Source organism: Cervus elaphus, chromosome 18 (assembly GCF_910594005.1).
Source record: "Cervus elaphus chromosome 18, mCerEla1.1, whole genome shotgun sequence".
In the NCBI taxonomy this organism is placed as follows: Eukaryota; Metazoa; Chordata; class Mammalia; order Artiodactyla; family Cervidae; genus Cervus; species Cervus elaphus.
The window spans coordinates 116,708,188-116,734,360 of NC_057832.1; the positions used below are offsets into that span (position 1 = coordinate 116,708,188).

The window sequence follows — 26,173 nt, forward strand, 5'->3', positions numbered from 1 at the left end:
TGGTTCTAGTGCATTAGCATCCTTTGCATAATATTTAATGACCATTTTCAGGACAAAAGATTTTTCTTCATATTGACTAGGTCAGTAAAAGTACTTTCCAGCTCACTGACCCATTTCATAAGTCAGGGACCATCTAAAAAGAGAATGTAAATTATTTGGTTTTCGTTTATAGAGAGGGAAATGGCATTCCACTTGCGTTCTTTATAAATTAAGAAAATAGTATAAAACTTTATTTAATAAATGCAACAAATACAAATTAGACTATAGCCATATGTTATGGTCAATTAAGGAAAGAAGGGGGGAAGGTCAGGCAGCAGTGCAAAGAGGGAAAAGGAAGCAAAAAGAAATTTAGGAGAAATTGAGAGTAATTTGCTGAAATGTAGAGAGGGAGACACACAAGTCTACAGGGAGAGATTGTACATCATGGACCAGAGTAATTCAGAGTGGAAGGACCAGAGACATCCAATGCAGCCTCCTTTATGGAGAGGAAAGACTGACGCTGAGAGAGGGATGCCGCGATTTGATTGAAGACACAGAGCTAACCCAAGACGGTCAATGGTCAATAGGGAGAGAGACATACAAACACAAAGGCAGGAAGAAAGACTGGCGGGTGTAAGAACTCAGAAAGATCAGGTCCAGAATGAATCAAAGAGGCTAAATCCTCTTACTGAATAAAGTTTGTTTATGTACATAATGAAGCATATACACATATATCTAAATATTTATTTTGATACAATTAAACTATGATTTAATCTATATGTACTTTCTCTGCCAACTGAACCTTTCTAAATCTCCATTTTTATCAGATTGTCATTTAGAGGCTTTTAACAAATCTCTTTAAACTCTCAACCATTGTTGACACCCTTAAATATGAATTATTTCAAAATTAATATACATTCCAGATAGATTAAAGAATGAAATATTAAAAGAAGTAAAATCATAAAAGTTCTAGAAGAAAATATAGTTGAAAAATTATGTTATTTTGGATTAGAAAAAGTAATTATAAACCTAGTATCAAAGGCAAAAATCATAAAAATAGATAGATGTGACTACATAAACATCAAAATCTTTCATAGGGAAAAAGAAACATGTACAAGTTAACAGATGCAAACTGAAAGGATGTAGCTGCCAAATTTATAACAAAAAAATTAAAGCCCCAAATATTGTTATCAATCAATAAGAAATGTATCTTCTCCTGTTCTGTAGTGTTAGTCACTCAGTCATGTCTGATTCTTTGTGACCCCATGGACTGTAGCCCACCAGGCTCCTCTGTCCATAGGATTCTCCAGGCAAGAATATTGGAGTGGGTTGCTATTCCCTTCTCCACTTCCCCCCAAAAAACAAAGATCATGAAGAAACCAAAAAACAGAAATGAGAAAAAGAAATTATTCAACTCACAGTATGGAAGCAATGCAAATTAAAAGAATGAACTCTTTCCCTGCCCTCCAGCCTATAAATTCAAAAAGATTCTGCCTAGTATTAGAATTATTGTGGAGAAGACAGGAGTCTGATACCCTACTGGTAAAATATAATACAAATTGATAAAGTCTTCTAAGAGGGAAATACATTGTAAATGACTTTAAAATGTATATTCCCTGTACCCAGCAATTACACTTCTGAGAATTCTAAGGAAAAACCGGACAGCATGTAAAGGTTTTTACAAGGCTGTTTATTACAGTATCATATACGGTGGAAATTGGAATAAGCTGCTTAAAGCCCAAAGTTAGGGGAATGACAAAATAACTTATAGTGTTTTGCAGGATGGGCTGTTGTGCAGATGTTAAACAAGATGTTCTATTTGAATATTTATTGCTGGGGAAGTGTTTTATGATATGTTAAATGAAAAAAGCAAATTTCAAAGCAATGCGCATACCACTTTTTCCTTTGTTTTATTTTTTTCACATAGGTATGTTCATAGATAAAAGTGGGAAAAGCTATTTGCTAAGAATGAAAGTAATTCTATCTGAGTAGCATTACAGATTCTCTTTTTCATTTTGCTTATCAGTGACTTTATGGTTTCCACAATGAAAAACTATTATATTTGTAACCAGGGGAAAGGAGAGGCAGACATCTAAAAACACCAATTTAAAAATTTCAGCGTATTTTGGCAGGATATAATTGTCTTAATTGAGTAGTGATGAAAAATTAAATGATGAGACATTTATTGAACAAAAGGCCCTTTGGAAAAACCCTTATTGCAAGAACAAAAGCCATAGCTGATAAAATGATAGATGCCAAATGGAAATTTTAGCACACAAATGGTGACTCATGGATTGAAATTCTTCCAAATCATAGCAAAGGCCCAAATTCTCCGCAACCCAGAGGTGTGCAGAGGTGTGGATGAGCAGATTGCAAAATGGGAAATCCTTCAAAGTGGTTGTTTTTAGTAACTTCTTTTGCCATCTACTCTCCCACAGCTTTGATCAAAATGGGCATTGGACTCCCTTCAATTAATCCTCTTCTATTTAAATATTTTATTAAAAGGAATAATCCCTAGAGAATCATCACTCAAATTTCAATACTACCCAGTGAGAGAACTGCCAGGCTTGGGTTTACAAAGATAGTAGCACAAGTCATTTGCTGTTTCACGGCTAAGGATATACAGGCATAAACAAAGGCTGATCCATCTCTGCAACTAAAGCCTCTGATCCACCAGCCCTGTCTGATGAGTCATGTAATCGCACACTTTTTCTCAAGATACTGGAATAAGTGATCAGAATCCATCTCCAGTGTGCAACCTTACCCAAAGTCTGCCAGTCCTATTGACCATGCCATCTTTAAAGACATCCAAATCTACACCTCAGAAACATGTATGTCTGTGGCCCCCAGACCCTGAAGTTCTTCTGTATTAGACGATCATCACGGAACAGAGTCTAAGACCACAAGCTCAAGAATAAGACAGAGCTGACAGTGCCCTGGGACTGCAGTTATGAGTCCTTAAGCACAGGACTTCATGTCTCTAAATCTCAGTTTTGTTATCCAAATAATTAGGGCAAGATAACAGTGTATGGATGTGAGAGTTGGACTATAAAGAAAGCTGAGTGCTGAAGAATTGATGCTTTTGAACTGTGGTGTTGGAGTCCCTTGGACTGCAAGGAGATCCAACCAGTCCATCCTAAAGGAGATCAGCCCTAGGTGTTCACTGGAAGGACTGATGCTGAAGCTGAAACTCCAGTACTTTGGCCACATGATGGGAAGAGCTGACTCATTTGAAAAGACCCTGATGCTGAGAAAGATTGAGGGCAGGAGGAGAAGGGGACGACAGAGGATGAGATGGTTGGATGGCATCACCAACTCGATGGACATGGGTTTGGGTGGACTCTGGGAGTTGGTGATGGACAGGGAGACCTGGCGTGCTGTGGTTCATGGAGTCGCAAAGAGTCGGACACAACTGAGCGACTTCACTTTACTTTACTGTATCTATCATTGTATTTAATTTCCAGAAGAGCTGTTAGTCTAAAACCCAGGCACATTTATAAATTTGAGTTCCTCTTTTTTTGTACCAGCTGCTTAAAAAATCATAGCAAAGGTTATTATAGACACAATCCACTTGTGATATATTAACAATTCTCCAATGAATTCTGCTATGAAATTTGTTAAGAATATTTTAATATTTTCATGCTCATAAACCTCTAACTCCATAACTTACTTAGAAAATCACAGTGAACTTGCTTTTTGTGTTATGTGACTTGAAATAGCATTTAAACAAAGGCAATAAAATCTAAACTGACCTGGTAATAAATGTGGTATAGCTGACTTCTGTGTGAAATCATCAATTCCAATTTCCAACAACCCCAGACAAGAAGCTCTGGGAATCCTTAACATGAATTTCAAAGCAAAGCTTTTCTTGAGACAAGAAGAACCAGGACTTACAATCACATTCCAAATGGATTTACTTCTTCTGACTAATTGACTTGTTAACTATGCTAATATATTCATGTCCCTCTGCCTTTTTATATCTCTTCAGTAGATAATGCTGTGGAATGTAACACTGTGAGATTAAAACCCAAAGAACTTAGAGATTCCTATAAACTTCTCTCCTAAGGAAACCAGATTAGACTTCCAAAACAGCTTATAAAATTTGTGTGTGTCTCCAAGCATTTTAGTTCTGTAGCAAATTTATTGCTTCTCCCAAGACAGCCTCTTTTTACTGTTATAGCCTAAGGGGGAAAGTTGCAAGCTCTTGTATTAGACAGGACCAACTTGACCATAAGAGTGGCTGCAGCACTTGGCAGTCTCACCTCCTGCCACAGTGGTCCGAGGCATGAGGAGTGAAATAGAAGCCGTGGCAGAGGGGATTCTGTCTGAGCTCCATGCCTTCTGTCTTCCCAGGTGGTGCTGGAGGCCAGCAAGGCTTCCTGGGCTGCATCCGCTCCCTAAGGATGAATGGGGTGACACTGGACTTGGAAGAGAGAGCCAAGGTCACGTCTGGTTTCAAATCCGGGTGCTCAGGCCACTGCACCAGCTACGGGGCCAACTGTGAGAACGGAGGCAAGTGCATAGAGAAGTACCACGGCTATTCCTGCGATTGCTCCAACACAGCCTATGACGGAACATTTTGCAACAAAGGTAGGTCGGAACCAGTTTCCAGAGCCATGTTTAGATATCTTTGAAGCCCAGATCATCAGTTGAATTGCTCTTCAGCTGGCATAAGGGTTCTTCACTCCAAGGGTAAATTGTTTTGGAATTCTTCTCCCATCATAAGTAGGAAGTCCCCTAAAACAATCCCTCATCTTTGTTGTTCATTAAGAAGAGAAAAGCTTTAAGTGTGGTGCAGAGTTTCCCCCTAAATTCCAGAAAACTTTGTAGTGACTGCAACATTACAGAGCAAATAGCCATGTCATGCCTTAAGGATGAGGAATAAAGTAAGTACCATTGAAAGGGGTCAGTGATGGGCCTGATCCTCTCGCTCGCTTGGACCCATACATCATGCAATGACTCAATCTGTGCTGCCCAATGGTCTTCATGTCCACTCCTCCCCCAGCTGCTAAGAGAATGAATTCAAGTTGGACTCACAAGAAAGCCCCTCTGTTCAATTCTTGTCACTATCATTTTTTATCACTCTTCTATAGGACACCTCAGTGGCGGGTTCTCAGCCCCCACAAAAGTGCAGGAATACTGAGATACTACATCTAATAATGCAGTAACATCTAACAATGTTACTGCCTTATTTCAGTCTTGAATGAGTAACCCCTAATAAACTCTGCAAAGCCAGTCAGCTGACTCCAAGAACCTGGTGTATATGGCTGCTGTCATTCAGCATGCACCTGGTGATCTTGTGTAACCAGAAGACATTCACTCAATTGACCTGTGGCTTCTTTCCCATTTGTAAGCAAGAGAGCTGGGAAAGGCAGAGCTGACCCTCTTGTCAAGCTACAACTGAAATGCACGTAACTCGCTCTTCTCTTTCTAAATGAATGTATAGTGTTTGGGTAAAGTTTTCTGTAAATGGTTGGTGCATCTCTTTATAAGAAGCTTTACCTAAGTAGCCTATTCACACTCTCATGAATACATGGAGGGTTGTTTGTGTTGGCATTATTCACACGAGATGCCACACAGAAGGAGGAATTGTTCCCTAACATTCTCTGTACAGCCAGGCCACTCTCTGAGAGTGCTGTCATGTAAGCATATAAATTAGGTCAGACGGGGCTTGAAGGATTAGCGTGAGACAACAACAAAGGTGGAAAGGAACACCATTGCTGAATAATCCACAGTATATTAGCCCTGCTGTTACAGAGCATTCTCCCACTTGCAACAACATGGTTCCATGATTTTCTGGTGTCACACAATGGGAAGGGTTTGCAGAACACATTAATTTTGCACTTGTAGAAATGACAGTCTTACAATTACCATTCATTGTGCTTGATGCTAATTTAATGTAGTCATTCCCTTGCCAAAGTGGTGTCTGAATGCAATCAAGTGCGCGCTAACGTCTGAGAGATTCCACTGCATAAGTGCCAATTTAAAGAAAATCATGAGCCCCTTATTTTTGGAGAGTTAGGTTAAGTACAGTAGCTCACACACAACCTCTGGGGGTTAATAGGCAATATTCACAAGCAGAAAGACGAGAGTATATACTCTTCTGCCTTGCCAATGCTTGAGATGGAGTCAAAGAAAGCCTGTGAGTTCCCAATGACGTTATTTCAAAGGGTTTACATAGAAGATCCCTAAATATTCTCTTAATACCTGTTTAGCAGGGTGAGTTTACATTTGACTCAGTTAATGGCTTCACCAAAAAAGATTAAAAACAGCACACTGTATTTGGAAAGTATTTGTGGGCATCCTTCTGGGTCAAGACAAGTATTCTCTTGACCTGGGGAGGATGAAGGTGGTGCTGGTTGAGAGGAATCAGAAAAGCTTCACCTGCACTAAGGCAGGCTCATTCCCAGATGGGGTCTTCCAGCCGAGGCCTGCAACCAGGTGGTGCCTCTGGTCTGGGTCTCACCTCCCAGAGCATCAGCTCCTGTGACCACACCCTCCAGGGGTCTACAGACACATGACTCAGCCTCCAGAGAGAGCAACCACAGTCATTCTGCCTAAGAGTGAGCTCGTGAAAGTCCTTTGCAGGCAGGCTTCCTCGGGCTTCCCTGATAGCTCAGTTGGTAAAGAATCTGCCTGCAATGCAGGAGACCCCAGTTCGATTCCTGGGTCGGGAAGATCCCCTGGAGAAGGGAAAGGCTACCCACTCCAGTATTCTGGCCTGGAGAATTCCATGGGCTAGTCCACGGGGTCACAAAGACTGAGCAACTTTCACTTCACTTCACTTCCTCCGCTAGAATAGCTCTGTATTTGAGTATGTGGATAGAAGTCCACAGCATTTCGCCGAGTTAATGAAATGGGTCTCAACACATCACAAACAACATGATTAAATGCCTATGCAAAATCTGACACACACAAGGAAAGCAACTATAAGGAAACATATCAAAATATTGTGTCAGTCGCTCAGTCGTGTCCAACGCTTGCCAATCCCATGGACTGTAACTCACCAGGCTCCTCTCTCTGTGGGATTCTTCAGGCAAGAATAGTGGAGCAGGTTACCATTTCCTTCTCCAGGGGATCTTACCAACCCAGGAATCAAACCTGGGTCTCCTGCATTGCAGAAAGATTCTTTACCATCTGAGCCACCAGGAAAGCCCGTCAAAATATTAACTGTCATTATTCTGGGGAGAGGGTGAAAACACAAATATTTATTTTCTCTTATCTTTTTGCTGTATTTTCTAATGTTTATACAATGATGAATTACCCCGGTTTTTCCTCACTTTTGCCTCTTTTGGGGAAGAACTAAGTTTTAAGAAGCAGAGCCCTTACCCCATGCATTCAAGGCTCAACTACCTATGGTTAGAAAATATCTAATTATTAACCAAAAATCATGATACCATGTAATCACAATATCTGGAATGGAGGAGCATCTCAGGTGAAAACTGCACATAATTAAATTACCTTTGAAAAATCCTTCTCTCCACACATTTAACAGAGCCTGTTTTTTCACAAACCTTCAAAGCAATCACCTTTCAGATGGGCCTTGAAGGAAGGTGTGCCTTGTTGGTGCCAAGTTGTATGAAAATAAAAAACACTGGTATCACACTCAGCCAGGTGAGGGGGTCATACAGGGTCTCTAGCAGGTCCCTCCTGATGATGCTGTTTGCTTTGCAGGTAATGCATTGACAGTCACTGTCCCACCAGCGCAGTTTCTCTCTTCTCTGAACTCTTATCAAAAACTTCTCCTAGAACCTTTTTTTTTCCAAATGAAACTTTAAAGATTTGATCATCACTAAGATGTCAGCTCTCCCAGGAAAAGTCATTAAATAGAAAAGCTGACTGCGGAGAAGTCTGAGTTTTGGAGAGAGCATGAGTGGAAAGTGAAAGTCTCTCAGTCGTGTCCGACTCTTTGTGACCCCATGGACTATACAGTCCATGGAATTCTCCAGGCCAGAATACTGGAGTGGATAGCCTTTCCCTTCTCCAGGGGATCTTCCCAACCTGGGAATTGAACCCAGGTCTCCTGCATTGCAGGTGGATTCTTTACCAGCTGAGCCACAAGGGAAACCCAGAGAGCATGAGGGCTCCCAGAAACTCTGTAACTACACCTCAGAGCCAGTCATCTCGTCTCTACAGATAACTGTGCAATGTCCCCTCTTCTTAGAATGCCCAGCCAATAGCCACCACTCACTCAGCGCAGACAGTGCCATCCCATGGACGGTTCCTTGGCAGCCCATTGGCTGAGATGGTAGATGCCTCTGGGAGCAGGGCAAACCCAGCTTACATGGAAGGCTTGGCTGTGGATCTGTCATACCCAGCATTAGTAGGGACCCCCACTGGGGACCCCTGGACATGCCTGGTTGACTTCTCTAAACAGACCTATTCCTTCTTGGACAGTCAGACCTCAAAACACATTTATGACTATCAACCTCATTTTTATTTCTAACCAGAAATTAACAACATGATTAGAAGCAAACTCGCTCTTTGTCCTCTCTCTGTTTTCAAGCAAGAGGGAAAGTAACAGACCTATTGCAGCCATAGCAATTTCTGTGTTAAGTGTTTGTAGCTGAATACAATCACAGATTGAATACCGTTCCCCCTCTGCCAAGCGCATGTCCACCCGGAACCTCAGAATGTGACCTTGTTTGGAAATAGGCTCTTTACAGATGTAATTAATGCGAGATCATCCTGGACTAGGGTGGGCCAGGAACACATGGGGCCCCCATAAGCTTAAGAAAGCAAGGGAAGACCCTTCCCTGGAAACTTCAGAAGATGTGTGGCCCTGATAACACGTTGCTTTTTACTTCAAGCCACTACAACTGCGAGAGAATAAATTTCTGTTGTTTCAAGCCACCCAGGGTGTGAGCCATTGTTAGGTCAGTCATAGGACATCAACAGAGTGCATATAAAAACCTTCAGTGCTTCTTAATTCTTGTATTTAACCATGGTAACAGCTGACATTTATTGAGAACTTGCTATGTGCCAGGCAGTGTGCCCAGGTCTTTAATTATGTTAACATCACCTAATACTCATGACAGCCCCATGCTGGTACTATAATGATTTTCCCCATTTTACAGAGAAGGAAATTTAGGCACAAGAGGGTATTAGTCACTTGCCTGAGGTTCACATACCAGTAAGTAGCAGGACTGCGATTTACATGCAGGTGGTTTGACTCAAAGCCCCTGCTCTTCACCATGACTGTGTGTCACTGCTTCTCACCAGGGCACGGTCCTTCATGTTGTTTAGTCGCTCAGTCGTGTCTGACTCTGCGGCCCCATGGACTGTAGCCGCCAGACTTCTCTGCCCATGACATTCTCCAGGCAAGAATACTGGAGAGGGTTGCCATTTCCTTCTCCAGGGGGTCTTCCAGCCCAGGGATCGAACCCCTGAATGCAGGTGGATTCTTTACCACTGAGCCACCTGGGAGGCCTGATCCTTCATGTAGCTTCATGTAAAACTGAAAAGAGAACCCCTGGTGTTAAAGCTTCTCAGTTATGGTGATTCGGTTAAGAAAAAAAAAAAAAAAAACCAGCACATGCTTGGATGCAAATTTCATTATAAGAAGAAACCGAATACAAGATCTGAACACAACCTCTTTCTCTCTCTCTCCGTCTTTCCCTCCCCCACCCCCCACCCCACACCCGTACGTTTAGATGTATGCTGTAATCACTTATTGATTTATTTCTTTAACAAACAATCAATGAACACCTAATAGGCCTAGGAGCTTTGAACATACAATTGAGTCTGACTATACTGAAATTTTCAAAATATTTCGGTGGTTTCCATCTACAGAACCAGGACAATCTAGTGTACACAAAAGCAGGAGATGTGAATTAGCCATCATCCAGGCTGCCGGAAAGAGTTCTTCATTAGGATCCCTTCACTGGGCCAAGTTTAGCAAGAACTTATCATCAAGAGGCACAAAAATATCTCCTAATTCACTTCTCTGCATTTTTTTTCCTGTAAAAATATTCATGTTCCTCTGCCAAACCAGGACAGCAGCTGAAGCTTCATTGTTGTTCAGTCACTAAGTCGTGTCCGACTCTTTGCAACCCCATGGACTGCAGCACACCAGGCTTCCTTGTCCTCCACTATCTCCTGGAGTTTGCTGAAGTTCATGTCCATTGAGTTGGTGATGCTATCTAACCATCTCGTCCTCTGCCGCCCTCTTCTCCTTTTGTCCTCAATCTTTTCCAATCAGGGTCTTTTCCAATGCATGCATATCTTTAAATACTTGGAAAACAGTGTCTGAGTTTAGGGAGTTGTCTTTTCTTCTCAAACATCCATTTGTTTGTCACTCAGATAAAGTCCAAACTTAGAAGGACCAAGGTATCAGGACTGCAGTGACCATGAGTGAAGGAGGAGGGTCAGCAAATGCAGTGTTGCCATCATTTACGGTCACACGAACGCACCCCACCCTCCCTGTGGTCCAGCTCAGTCTCCTGCTCTCCCTGTGAGTGTCATGACATTGACTAATTGATACAGAAGAAACTGTTTATGGCTGACTCAAGTCCCCACATAGAAAATGGATGATGGAATTAGACATGAGTTTGAATCTAGTGTCCTCACTTGCAGGATCCATGACCTTGAGCAAATGTTTAACTCCACTTGGCCTCATCTTCAGAAATATGGAACATCTATTCTTAATTCCACTGTGAGGATCACATGGGATCATGTGAACAAATGTCCAAACTGAAGACCTGGCACACATCAGACAGCAGATGTCCCTTCCCATTCTCTGCACTTTTTTTTTGTTTGTCTTTTTGTTTTTACTTTAAATCACGTCATCCTTTCATCTGTCCCTAAAAACTTTAAATATCAGAAGCCTAACTCACATCATTTCCATTACCTCTGAGTCCTGGATTCAGTTCAGTTCAGTTCAGTCACTCAGTCGTGCCCAACTCTTTGCAACCCCGTGGACTGTAGCACGCCAGGCCTCCCTGTCCATCACCAACTCCCGGAGTTTACCCAAACTCATGTCCATTGAGTCAGTGATGTCATCCAACCATATCATCCTCTGTATCATCCACTACTGGAGAAGCAATGGCAGTATCATAAAGTGTGCTCTCTTCTAAATTGTGGTCACGGTCTTATTTTTCTAAAGCTGAAAATATCACCTCTGGACCCTAAACCCTGATGGACTGAGGAATATGCAGAGATGGGAATGGACACCCCAGTCTCTGCATCCCAGAGGTCATGCCCACGAGTGCAGTTCCTCATATAAGGTGTCCATCCCCATCAAGAGCCAGCTCAGGTCACCTTATCGATGAATGGGTCCCTTCCTAAATCAAAACCCATCAGGAGACAAGAAAGCACTGAAAGCGTTCAGGACTCCATTTTGCTGAGAGGACTCAAGTCCAAATTCAAGGAAATGAAATTGTACCCACCAGTCCAAGTCCAAGACTCAAGTCCAAGTTCAACCTCTAAGGGATGAGGATTGTCCCTCTTGCCTCCTAAAGGAGTGTTTCGAGGTGAGCGGGAGGAGGTGGCTTTGCCCGATGCACTTTGAATATTTCCAAACTCTGCTTCTCGGTGGCTCCAGGCACTGCTCGGGGGGCAGAGGAAGTCCATGGGCTGCCCTTGTAGGGTGGGTTTGAAGCCTTTTAGGGAAGGTTCATTTCAAAACATTATAAAACAATTAGGGGAGAGAGAAAAGAGAAATGCATTTTAGGATCGCACCCTTATATGAAACTAGTTAATGGCAACAATCCCAGGAGGAGGAAATGGAAACCCACTCCAGTATTCTTGGCTGGAGAATCCCATGGATAGAGGAGCCTGGCGGGCTACCGTCCATGAGGTCTCAAAGAGTCAGACAAGACTAAGTACTCACACACCAATGGGAACACTGGCCATTTTTTCTCAGATTGACCTACCCACTCTTGATCCCAGCTTGGAGAAGAGTTTGACACCAGCAGGAAGAGATGTCTTTCATGGGCTTCTTTTTCATTTCCAGTTGGAACAGGAGATTTTATAAATTTGGACTCATGCCTACAGGAACAAGAATTCTTTTTCCTCTTCCTCTTCCCCTTAGAATGTTATTCAAGAAGGGAAAACTCTCCTCTATTAATACGTTTTTTAAATCTTCAGACCTTAAAAATATCATAAAAACATACAATCATCTGATTTTAAAAAGAAAGAAAATTAAGAAAATTCTTGTGGACAAAAGTCTGTAAATACTTAAGGATAAAAGGAAATGCTTTTGACTTGATTCTAAAAGGTCAGAGCTTCAGAGATGGCCTTCAAGTTTAGATGACTTCATTATCGAATTTTGTGGTGGTAAATAGCATTCTCCCTGACCTGGGCTTTTCTTTGGGGTCCCAGATGCAAAGGAAAACCTGACCTATTAACTTTTCTGGAGAAAGGGTTTTAAAAATTCCGTGGTAAAAACAAGCCCTTTGTAAAACACCAAATGTAATAAAGGAGAGTTTTGGACTTTGCCTCAAGTAAATGATAAATAACTTTTAAGTTTGTGCCCATTTCTATTACCCACCAAGTTTTGGACCTTTTTGGATAAATAGTTTTCATTTTCCTGTGTGTGTTGTTGAATGTTTTTATTCCTCATTCTTTAGCAATAATGAGAATTCAGTAATATGAAGTTTATAAAAATAATACTCTATCATTTCCTACAAATTAGCCATGATTTCAGCTGAAACTCTACCCATTTCTTTTCTTTCATGAACATAAAAATTATCATTGTCATAAATTTTCTGTAGGGTTTTGCTTTTAGATTACTCACATTTTTTGCTCCCCTTACAAGCATGTCCATACCAACATTCTGATTGACCTTAAGTATTTTGTTACATCTGCAGGACATAAAGACCAGTCTGTGGTGTGCAATGGCTCCTCTTTGCAACCTTCTTTCATGGTCATCATTGCCAGCAGGCAGCTCTGGCCTTAGCAGGGCTCATCCAAGGCATCCCTTGGCTAGAGGAAATTCACTTTCTTAAATGATCAATCCTGAGGGGTCTTGAGCTGTGTTTAATCTGCCTATCTTATAGATCACCCTGGCTCTGAACTCATTCACATACTTTTACCTCCATCAATTGCAACTGACTGTAATAGTAGATGGTTTAGAAAAATGGGTATTTTGCTTGTTTTGCCCCAGTTAGGACCAAACCCTAAGGAAACAATAATGACTAGAGTCAACTACTCTCTCTGAGCATCCCTAAGCTTGGCATCTTAAATATATGATCTCCATGTTCTCATGAGGTCTGGGCATATGATATAGATATTGTGTAGTGTTTAACCCAGCCTGACAATAATCCTCTAGGTAGGCTTCTAAGTGATGAGTTCATGAAACAGAAGGTGGCTTCTAAACTATTCAAGTTCTGTAAGGTAAAGATTCTCAGCAAAGTTGAATCATTGGCAGTAAAAATTTAACATATCTCTGTTCTGGATGAATGAAGTAAGATCAAGTGGTTTGATCATTGCTGCTGCTGCTGCTAAGTCGCTTCAGTCGTGTCCAACTCTGTGCGACCCCATAGACGGCAGCCGACTAGGCTCCCCCGCCCCTGGGATTCTTCAGGCAAGAACACTGGAGTGGGTTGCCATTTCCTTTTCCAATGCATGAAAGTGAAAAGTGAAAGTGAAGTCGCTCAGTCCTGTCCAACTCTTAGCGACCCCATGGACTGTAGCCTACCAGGCTTCTCCATCCATGGGATTCTCCAGGCAAGAATACTGGAGTGGGGTGCCATTGCCTTCTCCAGTTTGATCATTGCTAACAACTTAATTTCCTTATATGCAGCAGGCACAAGTATAGTGAAATACAGACATTTACTGAAAGCCTACTATGTGGGAAGCAGTGGATTGATGGTGAGGAGATGGAGGTAAATGAGATGAGGCCTGGAATGAAGTGGAAGCTGTGGACCCAACTGCAGTACAATGGGAAAGCAAGACAGAAGTGCAGAGTGATACCTGGACATGGAACCAGCCCATTGTGTTAACGGCAGAGCTGCTGTTAATGTCCCATCCAAGGATAGCAGGGCAGACCATGCTGGGCCGCACTGAATTCTGGGGGCAGGCGTTTGATTAGAGGAGAGGGCTCTTCAAAAGAATTTGTCATGAATGAATCTCAAGCTTAAAAATTCAAGAAGCCGCTTTTCCGGTTGCGGCGCCGCGCGGTGAGGATCTCTTTTCTGCGTCTGCAGCCATGCCGTCCAAGGGCCCTCTGCAGTCAGTGCAAGTCTTCGGACGCAAGAAGACAGCCACCGCCGTGGCGCACTGCAAACGAGGTAACGGCCTCATCAAGGTGAACGGACGACCCCTGGAGATGATCGAACCGGCACGCTGCAGTACAAGTTACTGGAACCTGCTCTGCTCCTGGGCAAGGAGCGGTTTGCTGGTGTGGACATCCGCGTCCGAGTGAAGGGTGGTGGTCACGTAGCCCAGATTTACGCCATCCGCCAGTCCATCTCCAAAGCCTTGGTGGCCTATTACCAGAAATATGTGGATGAGGCTTCCAAGAAGGAGATCAAAGACATCCTCATCCAATACGACCGGACCCTGCTAGTAGCCGATCCCCGTCGCTGCGAATCCAAATAGTTTGGAGGTCCTGGTGCCCGTGCCCGCTACCAGAAATCCTACCGATAAGCCCATCATGAAGATCAGGGTTTCCCTGTATAGCACCTTTATAATAAATGTCGTGGGATTTAAGGTTAAAAAAAAAAATTCAAGAAGCCTTGTGAACCTCAAGTAAAACAAAAGTAAAAAGCACTTAAAGATACTGAAACCTAAAGACAAAATTTTTTAAACTCATAATTTAAAAAAAAAAAAAGGATTTATTCTTGAAAAAATAAATTAGGAGTTTTAAAAACTGATAAAATCGGTATTTTTAAAATAGTTATTTGCTTTTAATATTGCAAAAGTAGATTGCTTTGGAAAATTAACAGTGAACAAAATGTTTTAGGATTCAGATCAGTTAGCTTTTTTTTCAACTTGTTCCCCATGAATCAATGATATTTTATGAAGCTTTGCTCTCTTTAGTTTCTAACATGAAAAAAACTAGGGAAATTTTTAAATGGGCCAAAGACCACACCAAAAAAGTTATACAAATGGCAAATAAGCATATGAAAAATGATCCACATTGTATATCGTCAGGAAAATCCAAATTAAAACAACAGTGAAATACCACTACACATCTATTAGAATGGCCAAAATCTGGAATACTGACAACCCCAAATGCTGACAAGAATGTGGAGCAACAGAAACTCTCATTCACTGCTGGCGGGAATGCAAAATGGTACAGCCACTCTGAAAGACAGTTGGCAATTTCCTACAAACTGAACATGTTCTCACATACATTCCAGCAATCATGCTCCTTGCTACTTACCCAAAAAAAAAAAAAGTGAAAGCTTTAAAGTAATTAGCCTCCAAGTAATAAAAATAAAATGGAAAAAAATAATAAAAAAATTAAAAGGTGAAAGCTTCTGTCCACACAAAAACCTGTGCACAGATATGTATAGCAGCACTGTTCATAATTGCCAAAACTTGGGAACAACCATGATGTAGGTGAATGAATAAATGAACTATTGTATATCCAGGCAATGGAATACTATTCAGAGTTAAAAAGAAATGAGCTGTCAAACCATGAAAAGACATGGTAGAAACATCAATGTGTATTACTAAGTGAAAAAAGTCATTATGAAACTGGATAATTCCAAATATATAACATTTTGGAAAAGGCAAAATTATAGACAGTAAAACCATCAGTGGTTTCCTGTGGTTGGAAGTAGGAAGGAGGAATGCCTAGGCAAAGCACAGAGGGTTTTTAGGGCAGTGAAACTACTCTCTAAGACAGATACTGTTATGACGGGTGCATGTGCATGCGTGCTCAGCCACTTCAGTCATGTCTGACTCCTTGTGACCTCATGGACTGTAGCCCACCAGGCTCCTCTGTCCATGGATTTCTCCAGGCAAGAATACTGGAGGGGGTTGCCATTTTCTTCTCCAGGGGGCCTTCCTGACCCAGGGATCGAACCCGTGTCTCCTGTGTCTCCTGCATTGCAGGCGGATTCTTTACCCCTAAGCCACCAGAGAGGCCCCATTATGATGGGCACATATCATTATTTGGGGCTTCTCAGGTGGTTCAGTGGTTCAGTGGTAAAGAATACACCTGGCAAGCATGTGACACAACCTAGCAGGTGATCCACCACCATGTATCACTGTACATTTACCCAAACCGGTAGAATCTACAGTACCACGAGAGAACTGTCACGTAAACCATGGCCTTGGGTGACAACGCCTTGACAGCGTCCTTGACAAATTAACAACGTGATGTGGCAACTGTACTAATCTGGTGTGGGATGTTGAGAGTGGAGAAGGTTGTACATGTGTGAGGACAGAGAGCAAGTGGGAAACCTCTGATTCTTTCTCTCAATTTTGCTATAAATCTAAAACTGCTCTCTAAAGTATTAAAGAAGAATAGGGGATTTTTTCCAATTTTACAAAATTTTATTTTCATCCTCCCAGATTTTTCCCGCAGCCCTACTTCCTAAGACTTTATTTGTGCTTAATGGTACACTCTCTATATTTATCCTTTAAAGATAACCCTTTAAAGGTACCAGTTCAAAGATAGATCAACAAATAGATATGTAAATAACAGCTTATCCCTGCTTTTTTGTTACAAGAGGTCTTCTAAGAACTCTTTATTAACTTTAACGTGACCAAATTTTATTTTAATATTATACCCCAAATTTCAGACTTTACTGACCTGAACTTGCTTCCTTTAGACATCTACAAATTTACCATTTACCACTCCAGGGACCAATTTTACTTCCTGTGTTACTATCAGAAGAGTTGGGTCAAGTATAGCTTAAAGAAGGGTCCCCAATTTAAACTCCTACATGAATCATTCTCTCTGCAGGCACCAAAATATTCTTTAAAATCTTCTATTCCTTTTGATCCTTTCCTTATGACCAGCAGTGCGGCCAACATCATTCTAAACTAATATTGTTTTTTAAAAGAAGGAATCTGTACATTTTAGAGTTTTCTCAGTTAAAGAAAGTTAATACTATTTAGAACAGTGGAGCAAGAATACCTTGAATTCCAATTTCAACATTATTGAAAAAAAAAATTGAACAATCATGTGACTCTCTTGACTTGCAGTTTCTTTATAAATTGCATTAATTATATAAAATGTATTATTCACAGGACTGTGAGGATCAAATGAACTGAAGTACCCTGAAAAGCATTAATGTTATGAAAATGCAAATTATTATGATGGATGTTAATAACTAAGTCAGAGGTCCTGCCGTTGAGGGTCTCTTTAGAGAGAGGACTGCAAAGTGCCGTACGTTGCCTTTCAAGAGCTACCAAGAAACCTGCTCAGAATTTCTCTGTCCACATGGGTAGTGTTGCCCTAAGTGGCAGCAGAAAGCTGAATATCCCTCCTGTTTACATTACTGCTTGCCCACATCTATAGGGCAGTGACAAGCTTTCTCTGGAGCTCAAAGATTACAACGTCCCACAAGACATTAGCCCTCAGAGCTGTCCTGCTCCATGGCCTGCAAAATGGCATTCAGAGTCAGCCCAGCACTTGGCATGCCATGACCCTAATCACATCTCTGTCTGTATCATGGAATTATGATGAACCATTTAACCTGAGCACCGTTAAAGCAGCAGATACACTTGAGATTAAGTAAGAATGGATTCTAAAGCACTTTCTTGGGGTTACGATTTATTGAGGTCTTTAGAAAATAATACTGGTTGCTTGAATATAGAGTTACAAAAATTAAAAAGGAACTTCTAGATCCTAGAAGCCTCATCTAAAGTTTTTCCCTTACCCCGAATGACTAACAGTCTCTCTGCCCCCTTATTGGGCTTTCCCGGTGGCTCAGCAGTAAAGAATCTGCCTGCTATGTAGGGGCCACAGGAGACAGGGGTTCAATCTCTGGGTCAGGAAGGTCCCCTGGAGGAAGGCATGGCAACCCACTCCAGTACTCTTGCCTGGGAAATCCCATGGACAGAGTAGAGTCAGACATGACTGAAGCAATTTAGCACGCATGTGCACGCGCACGCACACGCGCACACACACACACTGTCCCCTTATTAAGGATTCCAGCTTCAACTCAGATTAATGAGCCCAGGTATTTCTCATGCTTAAACCAAATGTAATTCAAATATTTGCACAAGACCATTGCCAGTCACTTCTTTCTAAGAAGTTAACAGAGATTAACAAGATTGCCAGTGAAATGCTTTCTAAACTTTACTATTAGAGTAATTGAAATTAAATCCCTTTTAAATAGATCTACTCTAGCCTGTTGGCTTTTTATAATTCCTTAATAAGTGTCTCCTATAATGTAATCTTATAAATTTGGTTTAAAATATAAATTAAGTCATGAAAATCGAATTAAAACAGTAAACCAAGTTATAAATTTCAAAGTTTATAGGCACCCCTCTCCTATTAAATAAGCAAAATTATTATCTTGTGTGACTTTGTAGTCTCCTACTGAATCAGAAGCCACGTGTGGTTATTACAGCACTTTATAACCCCTTTAGAAATATAAAGGACTAGTGCAAAAAGTTTTATTTCTATTATCATAATGAATTTATCATTATTCAGACTTTTAGCTTTTACTCTAACATTTAAATGTCATTGGGTGATTTATTTCAACACTTCTTCAACTTCTCTTAAATTGTTAAGTTTGTGAAGCTCTTTTTGTCACAAAATCAAAGTATCTCAGGGTTGAAAGGAATATTACATTTATTCATATTCAACTGACATTTTGTTGAACTCTTCCTTTTAGGCCAGGCACTGAACTAAGTACGTTCACATATCTTACTTTATTTAATCATCACAGCAATTTTGAGCTGTCGGCATGAGCACTCCTATTTGAAGAAACTGAGGCTTCTAAGAGAGTCAGTCTGTTATCCACAGTCACAGGACTTTGGAACAACCCCAACCCCAAGCCTGGTGTTTTCTCCACGATATACACCAGCTCAGTGATCCCTTTGTAACACACCCAGTGACTGGGATCCACACCACACCACAGGAAGGGGCTCGTTCCATATCTAGACATTTCCAACAGCTAGAAAGGCTTCGCTCACCCTGCACCACCATCTCTATCAAAGACAGAGAGCAAATTCATGAACAGAGAGTGGATATCCGGCTCTGGCTTCAGATCCCTGTACCTTTAAGAACTCAAGAATGCACACATACCTTCAAACCTCCTAACTCCAAGAAGGACAAGTAAAAACATCTAACCTAAAGGTTGAAATAACCTGAAGCTTTGAAATAATCAGAACTCTAAATAATGTGAAGGTCACAAAAATGATGCCCTTTTTCTTTCCCACATATTAACTTCACGGTTCCAGTTGAAACTCTCCGCACTTTTTTTCTTTCATGAATCTAAAAGGAGACAGTCTAAAAAAAGTTGTCCTGAGGGTGTTGCTTGTAGATTACTCATGTTTCGGCTCCCCTGCAAGCAGGTCTACTCAGCCATGTCCACATTGCCCTTGAGAACCTCAGCACGTCTCCAAGGCGTCCTTCTCTAGGCAATAGTCCTATGTGTAATGGCCAGTTAGAGAGTGCCATGGAGAGTAGGTAATACATCCTGCCCAATTTGTTCTCTTTTTATCTCACCACTCTGAGAGCTAAGAGTAGGCCTAAGTCCCAAAAGTTCTGAATAATTTTCCCTTCTTTCTTTGCCTGCCTTCCTGAGATTCTTTCTGTGTGGCTGACTAAGTAAACACACGCATAAACACACACACACACACAGAAAAACAGGCACAGTTGAACTGGACCTATGGATTTCTAACTGTGAGCCTCAGATAACAAGACATTTCTTTGTATTTTTTAGGGCACCACCCACCCACATACCCTATCCATGATTTTGTGTTTACAATGGATCAGACCTTTCTCTCCAAATGTATCAGGTGAGGGATGAAACAGGGGACATGGAGAGTCTGACCAAATAAATTCTTCTGACATGAGAGACCACTCTAGATTGCTTTATAACAAAGCAGGTGATTTGCAGGGTAAATACAGGCCATGCTTTGTGAGTTTTCCTATTGATGAAATTCATGCTTTGAATTACTGATTGATAGCTGCTGAAGCATTGCAGTATCTCTGTTCTAGTCTGGAAACAGTGCTGTAAGCAATGCACTTCTGATGACTGAAATTCCAAAAAAAAATAAAAACAGAGAAATTATCAAAGTAAAGCTCTACATCCAATTCTATAAGGCGCGAGGAGGGCAGGCGCACTTGGTCAGGCACACTGTCCGCTCACATCCTTGCTCAGAGGTCACAGAGAGGAATTCAGTCTACAGCTGGGAGCTATCAGCCTCAGTATAGTTCACGCATCTTCATCATGACTGCACAGCAACCCTCTGCTCATGACAGGAGCTCTGCTTCCTCTGGTCAGAGGATAATGTGGAAATTATGACACAAATAAAATATTTATCCTCTGGACAAGAGTAAGGAACTCACAAGCCAAGATATGGCTGGCTAGCACAGTAGACAGAATCCATAGTGAGTGTCTCTGTCTGTTCCGGCTATTATAGCACAGTACTATAGGCAAGGCTGCTCATAAACAACAGAAATTTATTTCTACAGTCTGGAGACCGGAAGTCCAATATCAGGTGCCAGTGTTGTCTGCTGAGTGTTTTCTTCTTGGTCACGTACTTCTCTTTGTATCCTCACATGGCAGAAGGGTCTCTTTTATAAGGGCACTAATGTCATTCATGAGGGCTCCACCCTCGGAACCCAATTACCTCCCAAAGGCCCCACTTTCTAAAACCATCACTTTGGGCATGAGGATTCCAACATGTGAATTTGGGGGGAACACAAACATGCAGACCATAGCAGTTGACATCCTCTTTTACAAACACAAACACGAACCTGTTAGTAATCATCTGCCCCCGCCCAGGTCTCCCCTTCCTATCGATGACCTCACCCCACCCCAGCAACACACACACACAGAGAAACACACACACGTTACTCAAACACACACACATACATTCACACATATACACACATACATACACACACATACACGCATGTTACTCATACACACAGACACACATTCACACACATACACACACGTTACTCATACAAACACACATACACACACATACTACTAAAGTTACCACCATTACATTGCCAGGATATTTGGTATTTTTCTAAAATAAACTTTAAGTTAAACTTAAGTTAACTGTAAGTTTAAAAGGAAGAAATTGTGGAAAAGTAGGAACAGTTTAAGGAATATACTTGGAATATATTTAAGGAATATACTGAGCCGCTCTCCCCCCTAAATGATTCCCTGCAGACTCACTCACTTCCTTTCCTGTGACCTGACACTCCACTCATCAGAGCATCCCTCGAGGTAGCAGGAGTGGGTCTGGAGAATAGCGAGGCTGTTACTGTTTAGCATATAATTGTGGATTTGGTTCTTTAGAGCCAGGTGTAAGTTAGGGGCAAGGAAGATGGCAGACAAGCTCTGTGAGGTGGCTAAGATGACTTCTGTGAGGCCGGAATTATTTAGTGAGAGGAGGAAGGAGCAGGGTAGGCAGAAGGAGGCTGTCAGAGAAGCTGTCCTTCTTTCAAGGTCTTGCCCGAGGCCAGCCCGCCAAACAAAGACAGGGGAAACTTGTCCTTCCTCCTCCTGGCAGTTTCCTTGCGACCAAGATCCAGGATGCAGGCTAATTGCATAATTGCTGTAACTTAGTTACATTGTCAAATAAATAATCTCTAGTTTTTGATCCATGTTAGAACATTGTACTGTTGGAAAATGTATTCCAAGCTCCTAAAAGCAATTTATATTATTATAATGCACTATGTATCATTATAAACATGCTATTAGCATAGACAGTGTAAGCATTTTTCCTTGAAACCACTTGGTCTTCATACCCATCATTTAAAAAGACTGCTTAACATTCCATCCAGTGGATTTGCCAAAATTTATTTAGCCTAAGCATCTCAGGAGAAGAAAATGGCAACTTCTATTTTTGCTCTTAAAATGGTGTCCATTTTTTATTGTTAGTATTAAACAATACTACGGTAAGCATGTTTGGAAAAGGCATCTCGGTGTTTACATTATCTACGTAGGATGGACTGCCACACGTGGAGAGGTGGAGTTTGAGGATGTAAAGGGTTTGACTTCCCACGTGTGGAGCTGACCTAATTTCCCAGAACGCCGCACCAGTGTGCACGCAACACACGAGAAACCCAGCTCTCCCAGCGCCAGCAGCAGTGTGTTCTTTTTTTCATTGTTGTGAAAATAATAAACCAAAAATGGCTCTTTGTCATTTTAATTTGCACTCCATTAATTACTGGAGAACAGGAATACAAAAGAAAGATAGATGTGTCACCGGGAAAGGCCGCTCGAGGGCTGCAGAGTCGCGCAGGGCCACATCACAAAGGTGAAGTCAGTGTCCGGGTTCTGACTTCCCTTTGCTGGTGCCCCAGGGCGGGCAGGAAGGAGGGACAGAGCTGACACCCACCCCCTGCATGAGATTGTGTGACGAGGAGCTGCCAGAGGTCAAGTGAATACTGCTCATCAAAACCGAGCCTATGTGTGTTAACCCAGTGATCATACTCAAGACACCTACCCTAGAAAAACACTAGTATTAGAGACACATATGTTCACAGAGCGCTCATCACAGTATATTTGTGTGTGATAATGAGACATGGGGACTAGGATTTAACTGTGATACACAACCATGAGAAAGAGTGAGACAGACATATTTATTCATGTGACAAAATGTCCATGATATAGTATTAAGCTTAAAAGCAGAAAAGGGAAAGTTTGATTGTGTTTGCATTAGAAACTCATGCATTTCCTGGGCCAGCACCCTATTCCAAAGGACTTCTGCAGTTCAGACACCTTCCGGTGATGATAAATGGATGCATGGTGCTATGTGTAGCATTCTTTCGGTTTTATGTAGGAAAAAAGGTGAAAACACTCTGCTTTTGCCATTAATATAAGCCATAACTCTTCCCTGCACCAAAAGGCACTGAATATTCCAATTGTTGACATCTTATGGTAAAGTCAAAGAGAGCCCTGGCCAAAAAAAATAAGCATGGATATCTGTGTTATAATATACACCATCCACACAACACACACACAGGGTTATTTTCAACATGAGTGGAATCAGATTGTACATGGAGCAAAAATACCGATGCAATCCTTTCATTTTTTAAAAAGTTTTATAAACTATTGGCACTAGTTACCTCCAGAGGTTACCTCCACAGGCAATGTGATGGAGTTGGGAAGGATAGGATTGTAGAAATATTCTGCCCTTTTGCTCTATGAAAGAGTCCTTTTTTCCCTTTACAATAAGCATGTGTGATTTTTGAAAGCAAAACTGAAACCAGTAGGTACATTCTACCTCTCCGGATATCTTCATTTTCATATTTCCTAATGAGAAAAGGATTTGGACACCTCACCTTCGCCCTGTTAGAGCAAACTACAGTGAAACAGAACAGTTTTCAATTTCTTTACTATCTGAATTCAATCTTTGATGAATTTTTAATTTATGCTCTTTGAGCCTATTTATTTGGTGAACTATTTATTGGTGAATTAAGATATTAGAGGCTCCAGTTCCACTTAAATGTGACAGATTGATCACACCCTGTTCACTTTTGCTTCACCCTTAAATCCTTGGAAAAGGATTAAAAAAATACAAGTCAACCTGAGCAAAGAGGACAGGGAAAGACAAAGTCAATGGTGAAGCTGAATAGACAAAGGCTAGACCCTTAGTTGGTGGAAGGAAAAAATCCTTCAAGCAACCGACTTGTGCTCTGACCCTCAGAAAGGCTTAGATATGGGGGCCCAGGTGTCTCAGAAAGATGGAGTTGACCACAGAGGATTGGCTTCAAATTTATAAATGAAGCCAAGCTTCCCCTTGCAGCGGGGTAGCTGCCCCTAAAGCCAGATCAGGCAGAAGACTAGCAGTTCCCTCACTAGAGGGGCAGACTCCAGATAGCAGGATTGAGTGAAAGTTTTCATTGAGGCTTCCAGAGTCCTGCCTACAAACTCCATCAGAGAACAACTGGAGGATTGTTTTGGGGATAAAGTGTCATCTCTGAAAGAGGTGGCTGGTAGATACAAATGGGCCAGACCTGCCACCCAGCTGTGACGCCCACCCAGTAACAAGCTTCTGGGCAACACGTCCAGCCTCACTCTCACCTCCCACACCATCCATCACTTGTCACAGGATTCAAGTCTCTAATATAGCAAAGACCAAACAGAGGCTTCAGTGTAAACAGAGATCATACTGGAAGAACAAGCTGTTTTGAAAAACCAAAAAACTACCATTCATATTCTCCAGTGCAGGTCCATTTGCTGCCTAACAAATTGCTCCCCAAATTTAGTGGCTTAAAATATCAGCAGACACTCCACGGTCTCAGATGGTTTCTGGGGGCCAGGAATTTGCAAGGACTGTAGGGTGGTTCTGGTTTGGAGGCTCTAGGGGATTGCAGTCGGATGGCAGCTGGACCTGGAGGGGCCAGAAGCTGGCCAGGCTTCTCTCCCTCCTCCAGTTGATGCAGGGCTCCTCCATGTGGCCACCCCAACTGCACTAGTGTGACTTCTTCCACCAAAGAGGACTTGAGGCAGGCAGCTGCTTTCCTGGCTAGGCATGGCTCCAAGGTGATTGGTCCAGTTCCCAAGGCCAGAATCACATTGCCTTTTATAACCGAGCCTCTGAGGCCATGTGCCATCATTTCTGCCACATCCATCTGGTTCAAGCAAGTCCCAAGGCTGCCCAGATTCTAGAGGTGGGGAATGAGAGCTATTGTGACAGTCACCTTTGGAGAATTGATCAGAGAGATAAGAGAAGATATTCCATCCAAGAAAAGGGAAGGAAAGTATGCCCTTTCCCCCATGCAATTCAGTGTTGAGAAATTAACAATTTGAAAATTAAAATCTGATAGCAGAATTTTTAAAATGACAAGATTTAGAAAGTAAAAATCTAGTAAATTGTGGAGGGAAAAAGGAGAAAAGAAAGAGAGAGAAATAGAAAAAAGAGGATAAAACCAGTAAGTTCAAATATAGGTAATAAAAGAACTAGAAAAAGAGAACATAGAAAAGGGGGTGGAAAAAATTGCCAAATAGATCAAGACAGTCTCCCTGGGCTGAAGGGCATGAGTTTATAGACTGAAAGGGTTCAACATAAAAGAAGGAGGGAAACTATATGAATTCATAATATTATAAAGTGTAGGCTTATTAGGTATAAGTAGAAATTTCTAAAAATTTCCAGGATGCTGGTAAAAGAAGATTAGAGGGCAGCAGCTATGCATGAGGCCAAGAGAGCAACCAGCTCAGCTTGAAAAAGGAAGATGGATGGTCCAGGGTGACATTTCCAAGGAAAATATGGAAGAGTTACAGAAAGGAGAGCTACACTTCCAACTGAGAAAGGAGGGATTCGTGAGTGATAGGTATGCAGAAAACAAGGCAGAAAAGAAACGAAAGATTACACGGGGGTAGAGATGCAAGTGCTGTGAAGTATGTATGATCAAGAACAACAATATAAGCTTGTTACTTAGAAACAGGGAGTCAATGTCAGAGGAAGAAAAGGATTGTTTCTAAGGAGTGGGAATCGGGTGGGGTGGTAGAGTGGAGCGTTCCTATTATGTGTTCTAAGCCTTGTAGAAGTAAACTGAGTTCTTAGGCTCTGTATGTCATAACATCCTTTAGAATGATAAACTGATATACCACATTAAAATGATTGCTGAAAAGTGAAAATAAAAAGCAGTAGAAGAAAGCTCTCCCTCAAAGCCACTGGTATCAAAAAGAATGAAATAAAAAACAACAAAAAAGAAATATCTGTCTTCAACGCATCATGGACACAGCCATTACTGTAAACCACAAATCAGAAAGCATAAAGGCCAAATACTTTGAAATTTGGATCAGAACAAGAGAGGAGGCAGTGAAATCGTGTTTTTGTTAACTTTATTTTACTCAAAGTTTAAAAGTGCCTTTAGTTTCATTTCAGTTTCTGTCCCCTATTACATTTCTGTGAAATATGACTTTATTTTTTTTCTGTAAAAGTAGCATAGGAGATTGTAAGTTATTTGCACCTTTTTGGTGCTAAGTTTTTCATAACGAGCACAAATTTCTTTTAAAAAACAATCTAATGGTTCTTTTTTTTTAATGAAGATTATTTTTCTTTTAATGAAAATGTTTTTCAAGTAAGGATTTTCACCTATTTTTAAATTACCTAAAAATTCAATCATTATCTTTCCTTTTCCTGCAAA

General features: G+C 41.4%; 1 protein-coding gene and 1 pseudogene across 1 annotated transcript in view; both read left to right on the forward strand.

Moving 5' to 3' along the window:
* Positions 1-26,173, forward strand: part of CNTNAP2 (contactin associated protein 2) — a 2,205,784-nt gene that overhangs the window by 1,978,024 nt on the left and 201,587 nt on the right. The window contains exon 19 of the mRNA XM_043872451.1: positions 4,333-4,569. Within this exon, the coding sequence (XP_043728386.1) occupies positions 4,333-4,569 (237 nt within the window). The remainder of the gene's footprint in view (positions 1-4,332; positions 4,570-26,173) is intronic.
* On the forward strand, positions 14,072-14,646 carry LOC122674261 (annotated as a pseudogene).